This window comes from Protopterus annectens, chromosome 2.part1, assembly GCF_019279795.1.
Source record: "Protopterus annectens isolate FY-2018-M chromosome 2.part1, PAN1.0, whole genome shotgun sequence".
In the NCBI taxonomy this organism is placed as follows: Eukaryota; Metazoa; Chordata; order Ceratodontiformes; family Protopteridae; genus Protopterus; species Protopterus annectens.
Window position 1 is genome coordinate 47,582,341 of NC_056729.1, and position 15,882 is coordinate 47,598,222.

General features: G+C 43.2%; 1 protein-coding gene across 1 annotated transcript in view; it reads right to left on the reverse strand.

Moving 5' to 3' along the window:
- Window positions 1–393: 393 nt before the first annotated feature.
- The window catches only part of LOC122793961, a gene marked incomplete at its 3' end in the record, with an annotated part of 2,396,194 nt that continues 2,380,705 nt past the window's right edge, over window positions 394–15,882 (reverse strand). The window contains 1 exon segment of the mRNA XM_044062016.1: window positions 394–507. Within this exon segment, the coding sequence (XP_043917951.1) occupies window positions 394–507 (114 nt within the window).

A 15,882-nucleotide genomic window follows, 5' to 3' on the forward strand; every position in this document is an offset into this window, starting at 1 on the left:
GAGTGAAGAGGTTAGGTTATAGAGTAGGAACATAGCCAGGAAGAGTTGAGATGATTTTTCAGCATTTGTTTGAAGGTGGTGGTGCTGCCTGTGTTTCTTATAGATGGCAGAAGTGAGTTCCATAGTTTGGCGACGGTGAAGGCATAGAGGAGTTGACCAGCAGGTAAGGTGGGCTTATCTACTTTTAGAAGTAGATGATTTTCAGATCTTAGATGCCTGCTGGAATGGTATTTGGCGAGTTGAGAGAGTTCAGAGTTCAAAGATGTCTCCACCCTTGTTTCTACTGTTCCTTACAATCATGTTAACAAAATAAAAAAAAAAAAAGTGGAAACAATCCCTATCATTATGCATTAATATAACTAAGCTAGAAGCCCCAAAAGAAATAAGACCTACCTAGATCTGAGGATACTGCTGGTTTCCTTGCTGAAGATTCAGACTCTGCTAAGTCCCTCGCTTCCATCACAGCACCAATCCAGGAACACAGTGACTCAAAATCAGTGAGCTCCCCTAAAATGGAAAAAAAAAAAAAAAAAAACCTTGATAGAATTGTGGAGGAATTTAACTTCACAGCACATTTAAAGGGAGAATGAAGTAACTTTAAAGACTAGTGGTAATTAATAAAATTAATTCCAATGCCCGCTACAACTAAGAAAATTCCCTGGAATTTGACCTGGGTCACACACATATCTAAGGAAAAACAGAAGATGCAGAGAACAAGATTAGACATAAAACTCTGCAAGTACATGGCTTTCAAAAGGAGATAATACATCTGATAAGACATGAGGGTTTTATAGATGGCAGAGGCTTTCCAAGTAATTACCACTCTGATCCTGAATGCTGGGCTTAAGCCCATTTAACATTCCTCCTATGAAGCATGATCACATTACACATTACATAAATAAAATGAATGTTTACAGACAAGGGCTACCTACCACTTGTACAAAAAGCCCAGATTTGGCAGGCCTACAATTCTAAAAATCTGTTTTCTGATGCAGTACACTGTTTTCCTTACTAGTCAAGATTTTCAGAAACAAAGATGTGAACCACAGGTGATGTATAAGTGATTATGCAATGGAAGAAATCAAAAATTTATACTGCAACCAAACTGCTCCAGTGGCATAAAGGAAAAAAGCCCTGACTACAGTTCAATCGATTAATGCCTCAGACGACTGAGGGAACTGCAGGAGAAGGATAGGTGTACACATATCTGGGGATGAGCAGTTGCATGGCTGACCCCTGCAGTGATTCCTAGTGGAGGTTGGGGATCCTGCATTAAGGTAAAGGGTGATGGGCGTACCTGAGCTGTGGGGGGAGATTGGGCAATATGCCACATTCCTCCATTGCATGCCCACCCCTTGAGTGTCACCACCCAACTGCACTGGTGGGGAGGAATGATGGGTAAGGCATAACAAAGCCCACAACAGACTGGAGATGGCAGGGGACCCCCCCAAGACAACTTTAAGCTGTACGCCCGGTCCCAGCTTATATCTGAGGAAGTCCAGGGGGATGAGGAGTAGCTGACAGACCCACTTTGGATACTGGACACTGGGTAACAGTCCCATAAATGATGCAGGGATCTCAAAAAAAAAAAAAAAAAAACCACACACACAAAAAACATGCACTGCAACCAAGTTCAGTGCAGAGATACAGTCAGTCTTAAATGCATAATACACAATCATAATTCAAAATAAAAACACAGGGGAACTGCTGTTTAAATAAAGGATACTGTTAAGCTCTTCAGACAAGGCAGTCCAAACAGCAGGCTGTACACTGGCTGTAATGAATGTGGTCTTCAACTACTAATATGACAAGACCAGTTTGGTAAGTCTACTGTTACTCTAACACAATGTAAAAGTGAGAGATACAAACTATACCACATAAAAGGGAGGGAAACTGCCATGCATTGTATGAGGTGACAACAAATGCATAACTTAAGTGGAGGAAATAAACCCATTCACTCATGCTATGCAACCCTTTAAAAACGACTATGACATCGATGAGACTGGAAGGCTGCTGTTAAGCAACAACTTTTTGATACCAGTGCAAAGTTTTTTTTTTTTGTTTTTTTTAAATACCATTAATGACTTGTGCAACAGAGAGTAGAAAGAGTTGCAGCCAAACTTACGACACTATAAATGTATTCGAGATATTCTGGAAATTTTATGAAATTCTGCATAAAGAAATAGGGAAACCAAGAAAGGGCACACATGGAAATAGTTGAGGAAGACTATTACGCCAAGGTAAGGGGAAGATGAAGCTGAACAACTAATGGCCAAGACAGGAACAGATGACAAAAACAATTACGTATAATTAACAGGGAAGTTTTCAGGAACAAATGTCACTCCCTTGGAAATTTGGGACTTAGGAGGGAGGAAAGCAAACATTTGGCAGGATTTGTTTAACGATATAAGGGGGGGGGGGGTGTCAGCTTTTTAGGAAAAAGCTATGGTGGCTGCATTACTCAGATGGTCAACACCCTTCAGATTCCACTACATATAGATCTATTTCAGTTTTAAACTATGATCAGGTGAATGTTTTTACAGATAATGATTAGCAACTGTGCCATCTACTCCTTTGTCCCCTGGACATATTACCTTAAGTATCTATCTACACAGCAAGCACTGCTCATTATGTGTACTACATGTTCTCAGTCATCCAGTATTTACATGTGCAAACACCTGTACCACTGTATGTTTCTCTCTCTTGTTTTTTGCCCTTCTGGGCCAAGGTCATATCTGAAAAAGGTCTTCAGACTAGTCTACCTACCCAGTTAGCAAATAGAGAATAAAAATAAATAACTACAAAGTGTTATGTCTAAACTAGCCACAAGACTGACAGACGTGTTACTAAAGATGACAGATATGGATCATTGTGATCCTGTAGACGAGAGGCAAATATCTGACAACACAATGATAAATCATCAGCACTGACCTCAGCATCTAGCACATACAGAAGGAAGCAGAGTGTAAGAAAAGTACAGTTGTGTAATTACTTACCATAACAGTAGATGCCCTACTGATGACTGCTGCATTATTCTAATACTGTTGGGTTACCTCCCTGAGGTAACCTGACATCTGAATAGCATACCTAAGCCAAATACCCTCTATACATTCATACGTCTGGTATACGATCCAATCCCATGGGTGTAGTAGTACATAAGCAGCCATAGAAGCATGAGATCCTCAGACTAAGCCAGGAGACCCTGGAGAAGCCTGAGTCAATAAAGCAAAGAAAAAAAGTCCAGCTAAAAGACAGAGAGGAACTTCCCCTCTCCAGGGTGCAAAAAGATTAGCACAAAAAGCAAGCGGGAAGGAGGGAAGGATGCAATACTGCAACTATCAGAAAAACATCTACTATTATGGCAAGTTCTTAACACAACTGTACTATTTCCATCCTTCGATCACTGTTGCGATATTCCAATACTAATGAGTGGTTCCCAAAGTCAAGTTGGATAGGGTGGATGGACCAGAAAAAGGGGAGCTGTCCACCAATCCTAGGAGTGCGGATCTGGCAAAAGTAGCCTTTGATCTAGAACAACTGTCCACTCTGTAGTGTTTTACGAAGGTGTGTACAGAGGACCAGCTGGCTACTTCTAAAATGGCTCTGGAGTTAATGACCATGAAGAAGCCACGAGATACTTTACTGGTTAAATGTGCTTTCACAGGACAAGACAGAATTTGCCAAGGTAACAACAACAGAGAGACGGAATTTGAGATCCATTTGTAGACTGCCTGTTTAGAGATCATTTTACCCAACTTGCCTTTCTATAAGAAAACAAAAAGCTGGTTCATTTTCCTAATGTCTTTAGTCTTACAGAAGTCTTAATCCGAGTTGTTTGTGAACACTGAGTGAGTGGAAATGCCTCTCACCTATGTTCTGTGGGTCTGTCAAGATAGGTAGGTACGTGAATGTATAGCCTGACAGACACAATTCACATACCATCCTGGGCATGAAAAGGGTTAGCTCTGAGAGGAACCCTATCATTACGGAAGACAGGGGAAGGAGTGGTGGCCATTCGGGCTTGAAGCTCAGAAACCATTCTGGCAGAATAAAGGGCAATCAGTAAATAGTTTTCCAAGTACAAATCTTTAGGGAGGTGGAGGCTACTGGCACAGAAATTGGTAAGACAGGTTTTTCCAAAATAAAGTTGAGATGCCAAGGGGGTGGGGATAGCCCTATGTGTATTCAAGTGAAGGACACCCATTAGAAATGGTCTGACTTCAATTATTGACAGCAATGGGGGAATAAATGGCATGCAGGCAGAAAAAGTGGACAAGTGTGCCTAGACAAAGGAATAGGTTGGTCCAGTTTTGAGAAGATCACACGTTAGGACAAGACTGTAAGAAGCCCGGTGATATTTTACTTGAGGGCCTCACCAGTTTGTTTTGCGCAGAAGTGGGCATGTTGCGAACTGAGTGACAACCCGGTCTGCATATGTAATCAGCCTTCAAGTAACTGCGTGTGCATACATGATGTGAGAATATTAATGTAAATTAAATGTACATACTACTTCCAAAACACAAAAGGTTAATGCACTATAAACCCTTACTGTAGACGATAGAAGAATCAGTTTAATTTATTAACAGTCACCACCTTGTTTGCCATGCAACTGTCTACAGGAAAGATGTATCCAGGTAAAAACGGACTCTGTTTAGAACTTTCATTCTTTTAACGTACCTCACAACTTCATCAGAAACAGACACACAGTTCTTACAATATTAAGGTACCAAATCCAACACATCATATGATCAATTAACTTAATAGTCATTAAACATAAGCTTAAATCTGTTTTTTAAATGTACCAACAAAACAGTTATTAAATTCTTCTATTTAAAAAAAAACCAAAAAAAAAACCACATTTGATGTTTATAACATAATACAGGCCACGTGACTTGTCAGAAGATAAAACGTATCTGCCACAAGGCTTTCTTAACTTAAAAGTCTTGTACCTGGATACGTCTTTCCCTTGCCGACAATATTTTATGTTTGTTAAACATTATAGTCTGTGGCCTCAGAAGTGATCACATACTGGGTAGACTGTTGAGAAAAGTTGATTTAACTGTGGAAAAAAAAAAACAGATATATGTCATGCAGTTAATAATTCTGAGTTGGCCGTTTTATAAATTATAGATGAAGTGTATAAAACTGAAACTGCAGTAATGAAGAAAAATGTAAGCCTAGAAGCTGTTAAACATGTAGACATTTGCATGGCAAACAAGGTGGTGACTTAATAAATTAAACTGATTCTGAAGACAACGTTTTACTGTTTTATTTATTGTTATATTAACATGTCACTACGCTTCGGAGGGAATGCATATTCATGAATGACATGTCATGGGGGTGGGTTTTGGGCGGGGATTGCTACTACGTATCTGGTGAGGCCCTCAAGTAAAATATCACCAGGAGCCCTACCTGGAGGAGGTTCTCATTTTATCATGCTTCTTAAGACACCACATAGAAAATCTTTTTCATCTGGAGATTTATGACTTTCTAGTGGTAAATATTCTTGCCACCTGCAGCACTATCTTGGAAAACTGGTGTCTGAAAAGAAGTAAAATTCAGTCATCCACAGGGTCAGGTTGAGAGCCTGTAAGTTGGGATAAAGCAGATATCCCTTTTTCTGTGCATGTATACTTTGTGGGGTAACTGGCAGTGAAGGCACCTGGCTAGGTGAAGAATGGAGAGAATCAGTGCTGCCTGAGCCAAGAGAGAGTCACTAGCGAGATTTCAGTCTGTTCTGCTAGATCTTCAGTAGAACCTTTGGGATTAGAAAAAGTGGGGAGAAGGCATAGATGTACTTCCACTCTCAGCAGAAAGACATGGTGTCCATCCTCCAGGCTTGGAGATGAGGAGCCCTGGAGCAAAACAGCTTGAGCTGTCTGTTCTGAGTGAAGGCAAAAATCTATTTGAAGAATATCCCATTTGTGGACTATGTTCAATACCACCGGTTTAGCATACATTTGAAAGTCTTCCATGGATCTACTTAAACAATCTGTGAGCATACTGTCTTTGGATGGAATGTAAACCACCTTTTAGGGACAGATCTGCTTCTATAGCTTGATCCCATGCTAGAAGGGCTAGCCTGCATGTCTGGTAAGACTTGATGTCACAGTTATCACATTACTGTGGTTGCTGTCAGAAAATCCTGAGGACCTGGGGTCTCATAGGTGAGAAAACACCTGAAGGGCTTCATTCCTTTGATATCAATGTGCTCCTCATATGCTTGGGTGACCACCAATCCTGAACTCTTGAACACATTGTACACCTCCCCAAGCCAGATCTAATGCATCTGAGTTGTAGTTCCTGGTTCAGAGTGACTGGAAGGAATGGAAAGCCTGTATTTAGCTGGATTTGAGAAAGTCACCACTGTAATGTTTTCCTCAGAAATGGCAGGAGGAGGATTCAAAGTCCAGTGGGTGGTAATGTCAAGACCAAATAGATTTCAGGTACAGCTGGATCTTCCTTGTGTAGTTTGGCAAATACCATAGGAATGGTTCCTAACATATATCCCTGGATTCATAGAATTTCACATGCCACAGTATGGATTGGAGAAAGGTGGAGAGGGGTTGAAATTTCTCCTAGGTAAGTAATTGTAAACTAGTTATGTACTGGCCAAATCATTTTTTTTTTTTGCCAAGCAGTTTCACAATAACGTAACTAATTTGCAATTACCTATCTATGCTAATCCAGCATAATTAGTTCTGGAACTCTATCCATCATTAAATAAAACATGGATCAGTATGTTTGTCTTCCACATTTGAAAGCAATCTTTTAAACTTTAAACTGCAAAACACACTTTTCTTTTCATACAAAAAAATGTTTGCTTGCATAGATGTATGCAAACACTTTTGTTTGAAAAGAATAGTTTTGCGCTTTTAAACATGACCATTAAGTAGTCATTCAAGTAAGCTGAACAAAGGCTGAAAAGGAAGAAAGATGGGGCTTCTCAAGGAAAAACTGCTTCAAAAAGTTTTAGAATTAGAGCACAAAGATAAAAAATGAGAATTTTTGCTCCTCCAGAGAAACTGGAAGGAATACATATTTATTCATCCTTTACTGGCCAGCTTAGCTTAGCAGTCTCCCTTCATGGAAGAATTAAGGTGGTATTTACACTGCCACAGGAAACTTGGCCAGGGCATCAGGGAAAGTAATTTGTGCAAGTAAACTTACACCAACAGTAGATGTTTGAATGATCACTGCTGCACTAGTCTTGAATATATGGGTTATAACCTGCCAACCATCCAGCTTCCAAATATTCAGGGCACCTTCTACACACTCAAACTGTCAAGACAGATTTTGTTTGCAGCAAACTACAAACATGGAACGTTATGGTGAGTACATAACTTCTTTATGTTCTGTAGTCCTATTTAGCCTTCATTCTTACACTTGGGACAGCGTCCCTAGCACCTTTATATTGGGTGGCTCACGGGAAAATACTTCCGAGTACTGTGGAACCAAAGGAAGATCTGTTCCTGGAAGCCACGTCCAACTTGTAGTGAGTTATGAATGTATGAGGTGTAGCCCATGTTGCTGCTGCACAAATGTTATCCATGGGAATTTTTGCTTGAAAAGCTACCGAGGTAGAAACAGATCAGGCAGAGTGGGCTTTCACCTTAAAGGGGAGATCTTTGCCCTGGACGTATAAATGAATGAATGAAATGCAGCTTGAAATCCAGTGTGATAAAGTGGGTTTCGAGACTGGTAAACCCTTTCTTGCATCTGAAAAGGAAATAAACAATTGGTCTGATCTTCTGAAACTCTTGGTTCTACGGAGACAGAATTGCAGTTGTCTATGAACGTCAACCTGGTGAAATTTGTACTCTGCCTTGTCAGAAAAATTAGGGAAAAAGACAGGTAGTTCAATGGATTGATTAATATTAGCCTGAGAAGAGACCTTAGGAACAAATGAAGGGTTGGTCCGTAAAGAAACCCTGTCTCTGTGAAATACCAAATAAGGAGGCCTAATAGAAAGGGCTTGCAGTTGAGACCCTCCTTGCAGATGTAATGGCCACTAAAAATATGGTTTTTCATGAAAGGAATTTGAGATCACAACTTGCTGAAAGTTCAAAGGGATGCAAAGTAAGTTTTTTAAAGTACAAAATTGAAATCCCAGGGTGCCACAGGGTCCATAACGGGGGATCTCAATAATGTGGCCCCTTTAAGGAAAGCACTACACAATCTATGCACCATAAGGTTAGGATCATTAGCGAAATGGAAGGTAGAAATAGCTGCCATCTGAACCTTAATAGTGAATGCAGCTGAATCTTGATGGAACAGTTGTGTAAGAAACTCCAAAATTGCAGAGATGGGCTGTATAAGGATCGAGGTTTCTGTCACGAGCCCAGAGGGAAAAACCTTTTCCACTTACTGGCGTAAATCTTCCTAGTTGAAGGTTTGTGAGAAGATGTCAGAATATGTACATCATCAGGAGAAAAGTCATGAAACCTGACTAGGGATGGAATCAGGAGCAGCCATGCTGTCAAACTGAGGGTGTGGAGAGAGGGATGGAACACCCTGACATACGAGTCAGTAAATCTGGCACTAGGTTTAGGGTCCAAGGTTCGTCCATTAGGTGAGGCCTGAGGAAGAGGAACCAAATCTGACGAGGACAGTAAGGAGCAATGAGGATTACCTTGCTTCCCAAGGATTTTGCTTTCTTAATTAGCTTTGATATCAGAGGAAAAGTTGGGAAGGCATAGAGAAGTCCCGAGGGCCAATCGTGAACGAGTGCATCTCTGGGTGTCTCCCCGTTTGGGGGGGATCAGGGTGAAGTAGCTGCTGCATTTGGCATTCAGAGGGGTGGCGAAGAGATCGCAGCAAGGTTGACCCCATCTGCATAAAATCTGTTCCACAATGTGTGGATTCAGAGACCACTCATGAGGCATCAGAATCTCGCGGCTGAGCCTGTCGGCTATCACGTTGGTTTTCCCCGGAATGTGCATTGCAACCAGAAAACGTTGGGAAGACACTGCCCACTCTCACACTCAAAGGGCCTTTCTGCAAAGGGGATAAGATTGGGTCCCTCCTTGTTTATGTACCATAGCACCGATATATTGTCCGAGTGGATCACAATTGTCCCTAGAGGAAGAAAGCTGTGAAGTGCTTGCAACCCCAGAAGCACTGCTCTCATCTCCAAAATGTTGACATGCAAATGAGCCTCGTGTTCCTGCCACATGCCTTGGACTGTTCTTCCTAGGTAATGCCCCCCCCCCCCATCTGGGAGGCATCTGTGGTCACTGTGGTGACGGGGGAGACAGAACAAATGGTTTGCCTGTGGTCAAATGGCTGGACTGGGTCCCCCAGCAAAGATCCTGTTTGCACAATTCTGTTATCAGGATGGGGTGAGAGAGGTAGTTGCTGGAGTGACCACTGGGCAAAAAGTAACCACTGCAGAACCCTCATGTGCAGTCTGGCTAATGGGACTAATCTTATCGTAGAGGCCATCGCCCCTAACAATTTGAGTACCGTCTTTGCTTTTGCCTTCCGCTGTGGAAGTAGACTCCAAATTTGTTGCCTGAGATTCTGGACTCTCTCTCTCTGGGGAGGTAAGCCCTCATTGTGATGGTATTTATTTCAGCGCCAATGAAATTCATATGCTGAGAAGGCGATAATGCAGATTTTTGCCAGTTTACTGTAATTCCTAGCTGCAAGCCAGTCATAATGGTCGCGTCCCTGGCCTGTAATAGTAGATGCCTGGTGGTGGCAGTCAGGGGCCAGTCGTCCAGGTACGGAAACACTTGGAATCCAAGGCGTTTCAAGTGAGCAGTTACCACTGCCATGCATTTGGTGAACACCCTGGGGGCTTGTAGTGAGACCAAAGGGTAGGGCGCGAAAATGGCAATGACTGGCCCCCAGCCAGAAGCGTAATTGACTCCTTGATGCTCTGTCCATTTTGATGTGGTAGTACGCATCTTGAAGATCTATGGAGCACATCAAAACATCTTTCCCCAACAACGGGAGTATCAACTGTAATGTGACCATTTGGAACTTGGACTTCCCTACAGATTTGTTCAACTTGCTGAGATCCAAGATGGGTGTCAAGTCCCCTGTTCATTTTGGCACCAAAAAGAATCTGGAGTAAGTCACTAATCCTACTTGGTCTGCGGGGATGGGTTGGATGACTCTCTTTTTTTAAAAACTTTTGGATTTGTAAAGTTGCTGAACCCCTGTGATTGGGTGGAACATCCGGGATTCTTCTGATCCAAGGAGGAGGGAAAGAGAAGGGAATACAGTATCCTCTGGTAATTATCCTTTGCACCCACTTGTCTTGAGTGATATCGTACCAGGCTTCTGGGTACAAGGATATACGCCCCCCGACTGGCTCCAGAGATGCACAGTCGGGCCTCCTTTCAGGAGTGCTAGTAGGGACGACCACGAAAGGAATCACGGTCTCCCTGACTCTGCGGGCCTCCCCTGCCTCTAGAGCGACATCTATCATTTTCTCCTCCTCTGCCTCTGGAGAAGGAATCACCCTGTGCGCCCTGGAAAAAAACTCTGCGACATCTTGAACCACATCTTTCCTTTGGGATAGGGTCTAGAAGGAATGGAAAAACGGACTCCCATGGCAGACAGGGTTTTCCCTTCCTGTTTGCACCTGGTGTGTGTGTCCTTTACCTTAGGTCCAAACAACGAGGATCCATCAAAGGGGGTGTTGGTTAATGCAGACAAAGGCCGCTGCAAAATTACACAAGTGCATCCAGGAGTGTCTTCTAAGAGAAACTCCTGAACCTGCTGCCCTACTTGCTCCATCGGCTGCATAAGATATCAGCCTCATGGAGGAGTTGACAACAGAATTTAAGGTAGACATCTATGCGTTAAGCTTATTAGATACCGCTTCAGAAACGTTTCCTTGTTGAGTATCTCCCAGCTCTTTCAGATCATCTATCTGGAGCCTAGTGAAATGAGACAGGTAGTTCAGCGATCTGAGTGTAAAAGCCGCTGAAGAAAATATACATTTCCCGTACCTATCCATCGTTTGAGACTCCTTGTTCGGTGGATGGACAGTGGAGAAAGTTTCAGCAAGTTGATTTTTGGTGGCTGCTGCCACCACCATGTCATCTACTGGCACGCCTTTGGTGAGAAAATCTTTATCCTGAGGTGCTGATAAGAATTTATTAGGTCTTCTAGGAACTGGTTCCACAGTATCAGGAGATTCCCACACCTTTCGACTCACTAGATCCAAGAGTTCGTCGAAAGGTGGAGATACCCAAGAGGCGGAAGGCTGAGACCCAAAAGCCTTCAGGTACACAGACTCCTCATTAGAAGGGGAGGTGGTGGACCAGCCACCTCTCTGTTTCAGGATCTCAAGGATATCTGTGAAGGCGATATCAGCAGATGACTTGGGGGACCCCTTCTGACTCCTCGAGGTTAGTGTCTGATGTAATGGACTCATCGGGGGAGTCAACATGCTTCCTCTTACAAGTTTTCTTCAGAGGGGGCTCCCCAGAAGATTATTTTTGGGAGATCTCAGAAGACTGGGGACCACTCACAGTCTCTGCTGTGTTGGATGAGAGAAGGTGCTGAGACTGAGGTCGGTGCTTTAGGGGGAAGAGTGCCGGTGGCCCTAGTTGGAACTGAAGACTTGGACAGAACACTCATCAGCTCGAAGGCCGACCCTCCAGGCTCAGAGGACACTTCCCGCTCCGAAGGCGCAGAGGCAGTCCTCGGTGCCGAGGAGATAGGCTCTGAGACAGACGTGGGGTCCAAACTTACCAGAGCCAAAGCACCGAGAGGTAAGCTTGGAAATGAAGAAGTTCGGGTCCAAGCACCCCCCTCGGGCCCGACCAGAGAGCTTAGGACCCTAGACCCCATGGACGGCACCGAAGGGGTCAGAGTGGATATCGGAACCAAGAGACCAACTGGGGTAGCTGGAACCAACCTTTACAGAGCAACTGGCACTGACATCTCTGGCTCCGACGCACCGGAGTGGCTCGGAGGAGGAACAGTGACAGGGTGTACAAGCTCAGTAGGTTCCGGAACTGACTGGGATGGAGCCAAAAGTAAATTTGCCAGCGCCGATGTCTCGAGCAGTCTGCGCACCACTCTCTCAATGTCCTCATCAGAAAGCTCCTCGAGGACCTGGAGGATAAAGTGGGGGACCTAGACCGCTGAAAAATAGGCAATCTGAGTGTCGGAGAAAGTGGACGAAGTTCAGCTGACTGGCTCCAAGACACAGACTCAGTTATTGGCTCCGTAACCCTCAGAACTGAAATGGACTGTTCCACATCAATAACCTCTGTCGGCACCGAAACCAGTGGAGTCGAAGAGGAGGTAGTCGATTTGGCAATTTTCTCTGGCAGCTCTGACGACACAGAGTGAGTGGGAGACCGGCTTTTTGTAGGTTTAACTTTGTCTTTTTTGGAAGATGGAGACTTAGAACTAGAAGAGGAAATAGCCAATTCTTCCTCAAAAGAATGCTTTAAGAGGCCTTTCAATATAAGTTTGTTCTCTCTCTCTCTTGAAGGACTCGAAGACTAAAAGCATGGCAAAAGGATCAAGATTCTTGAAGGTGAATAGCACCTAAGCAGTATATGCAAACAGAATGCCCATCTGTCAGGGACATTTTTTGGGGCGCACTTGGTACATTTTTTAAATCCAGAAGGCTTGTGGTCTTTTGAATCTTTAGACATATCCAACACCAAAATGCATTTACCAATGTAAGAAACAGAAAGCAGGAACTACCTTTAATTCAAATGGTTAGCGCTGAAGAAACAACAGATAGTCAGACAGAGGACTAGGTCCTCTAACTTAAGCGGGCCTAGCCCTGGGAAGGAAAAGCACGAGACACAAACCGTAGACTAGGTCCTCAACTTAAACGGAACTAGACCTTGGTGAAAATAGCTTAGAAAGGAAAGAGACACAATTATGCAAGCCCAAGTTGCAAACAAAACCAATAGTGATGCTGGGATACACAACAACAGGCCTGCGGGAGAACAGCCAATAAAACCAGCAGAAACAGAGTAAACAATGCCACACAAGGTCTAAAACAGACACCAGACAGTAAACGAATACAACTCTTTTAAAAGTTATAAATTGAGTAACAATCAGAAAAAAATTTCACTTGGCCACGGCCAAGAAGCACATCTGAGTTCAACGAGCGGCAAACAAGAGCTGGGATATGTCAGCGGTGCGTGATGGGATACCTCCTTGCCACAAGTCAACAAGAACACTGAGCTAGAGAATTGCCGAGTCTGAGCAGAGGTTCGGCTCCGAACCCAAGTTCATGAAAGAAGGTGAGATAAGCCTACAGAACATCCACTGTTCATCAAACCAAATACAGGGAACGTTCACTTCAATTAATGATTTTCCCAGGAAAGGAACGAGTTGCCCAGCACTCAATTGTCACAGCACAGTATTTCAAACTCTCCCAAGTGGGGGGGGGGGGGGTCTCTCCCAAATATATATATATATATATATATATATATATACCCCAAACTCAGAGATCACATTACAGTAGAGAAAAGGGCAAATTTCGGAGGGCCAATTTGTTTTTTTTTCTCTAGATAACTGATTTGCTTAAGTGAACGTTCACTAACGTGAACTTTTGTTGTATATGGTTTGATGAACAGTGGTGCGCAGCAGTGAACCTTCAACAGTGTAATATAGACCCGGGTAGATTACAATAACTGCATTTAGGATGTGGAAGGAGAACAGTCTCTTTTGACACAGGTTGTTCCTTCTTACCTTCGCAAGAAATGAGCACTTGATCCCAAGATATGAAATACTTAGTTCTGTCAAGACAGTACCAGAGTTATCTATGGACATCCAAGGTAGGGAGTAAATAGCCCCCCCCCCATTTTATGTTCAGGAAAGAAAATGGGGAGATGGCTAGCTTGGCTTAAAGTAAACACTGATATCACTTCAAGAATAAAAAAAGGATTTCTTCTCAAAGAAACCCTGCCCAACTGGAAAATGAGGTAGGAATGACTCACCATATGAGCTTGCAACTCAGGCTGCTGTGACCTCTGCAAGAAGGCCATCAGTTAAACTGTTTTCCACATTAAGAATCCAAAGTCAGCCAGGTTACATGATTTAACCAGAGCAAATGTTAGCTTTTCTAACAAAAAATTAAGATACTGAGGAGGGGCCACTAGTTTCCTTGGAGGTCTGTTATGTAAAACTCCTTTCAAAAACATTTTGATGCGAGACTGCATTGAAAGAGGAGGATCCACCAGCAGACATGTTGAAATGGCCAATAAATGAACCTCGACAAAGGAATAAGAAAGGCCATAGGATAATAACTCGTAGAAATATAGTTAAACCAGAGAACTAGCCCTAAATGAGTACTGGTTACACTGTTAGCACCAACTAGGAAACCTTTTCTATTTGCTAAAATACAACTTTCTAATAGTACACTTTCTTGCCTACATTAATACCTGCTGCATGTCCTCAATAAACAAGTGCCTAAAAAGAATTAAGACACTATCATCCAGGCAGTCAAATGAAGTTGACTGATGTCAGGGTGCATCAAACACCCCACTTCTTGTGAGAGCAGTTCCAGTCTATGAGGAAGCTTGTGATAACTGTCCCTAACCACTTCCAAAAGAAGGGAGAACCACAGCTACATGGGCCAGAAGAGTCTTTATAATTTTATTTATGTAACGTTTGTTTACTGTGAAAGTCCAACTTGGAATGCGCCAATTTTCAGCGGAGGCCTGGGGAGAAACGCTCCAGACATGTCACTGTAAAATGGAAGGAAACCCATGCGAATGCAGGGATGACATGCAGACTTCTGCACAGGAGGCACACCCCAGCCAAGAATCGGACTATAAAACCTCTTCCTGTAAGCTGACAATGCAAACCGCTGCACCACTGCACCATCCAAAGATGATAATGATCTTGGGGGACTCTTTGGAATATTCAGAAATACCCTAAACATTAGTAAAAGGATGGAAAGTCTCCTGTCCAAGGAAAAAGAAAAGGCATCTCTGCCTTCCAGATCTTCTTGCATGGAGTCCTGGAACAGAATCTTGCCAGTTGATTGTTTGGAAAGCAGGCAGACACATCTACTTGAGGAAATTCCCACAGATGGATCAAATCTTGGAAGACTGCTTGATCTAGTTTCCATTCGTGAGGGTCTGTTGTCCTGGTCTAGCTTGTCTGCCAATTGATTTTGCTCTGATGGAATGAAGAATGTCTGTAGTATGTGACTGTGTGGTGAAGGTAAATCCCAAGCTAACATGGCTAGTCTGCAAAGTAGTTTACAGACTGCTTGCTAATGTACCACATGACTGTGGTAATGTCTGTAACCACCTGAAAGAGGTTACACTGACCAGTTCAGAGAATTGAGTGCATTGATCAGGGCAAGCATCTCCTTCACATTTGTACTTGCATTTCTCCCTGGTGTCCCACACCACCTGCACTTTTATCCCTCCTGAAACTACTCCCCAAGCAAAGTCCATGGCATCTGTGGTGACTGGCTGCTTTGCAGCAGGGTGGGGGTGGGGGGGGGGGCGTGCGGACGGACCTGGATTTAAGGATATCTGTTGTCTCCACCACACAATCTACTGACAAACCCCTGCACTGGGATTTGAAAAGATAGGGGGTGTTGGTACTGGGACCAGAGAGATTCCAGATACCACTATCTTTTTCATGTGCAGTCTTGCCAGGGATATCATGAGAATCACATATGCTATGAGACCCAAAATCCTCAAGTGTTTTCTCACAGTGACCAAAATTTGAGGAGGAAATCTTAGAAACAGATCTATATATAGATCACACCTCCCAACTGTACCAAATTACTTGTTTTTTTACAGAGTTTTCGGGTACAAATACTGGGGTGCCACGATTCCAGAGTGACACCCCTCCATTTCAGACTTTTTCCAGTTTTTTTTTTAAATTTTTTCCCTGCTTTTTATTTTGAGCTGTCATCACGTGCACGAT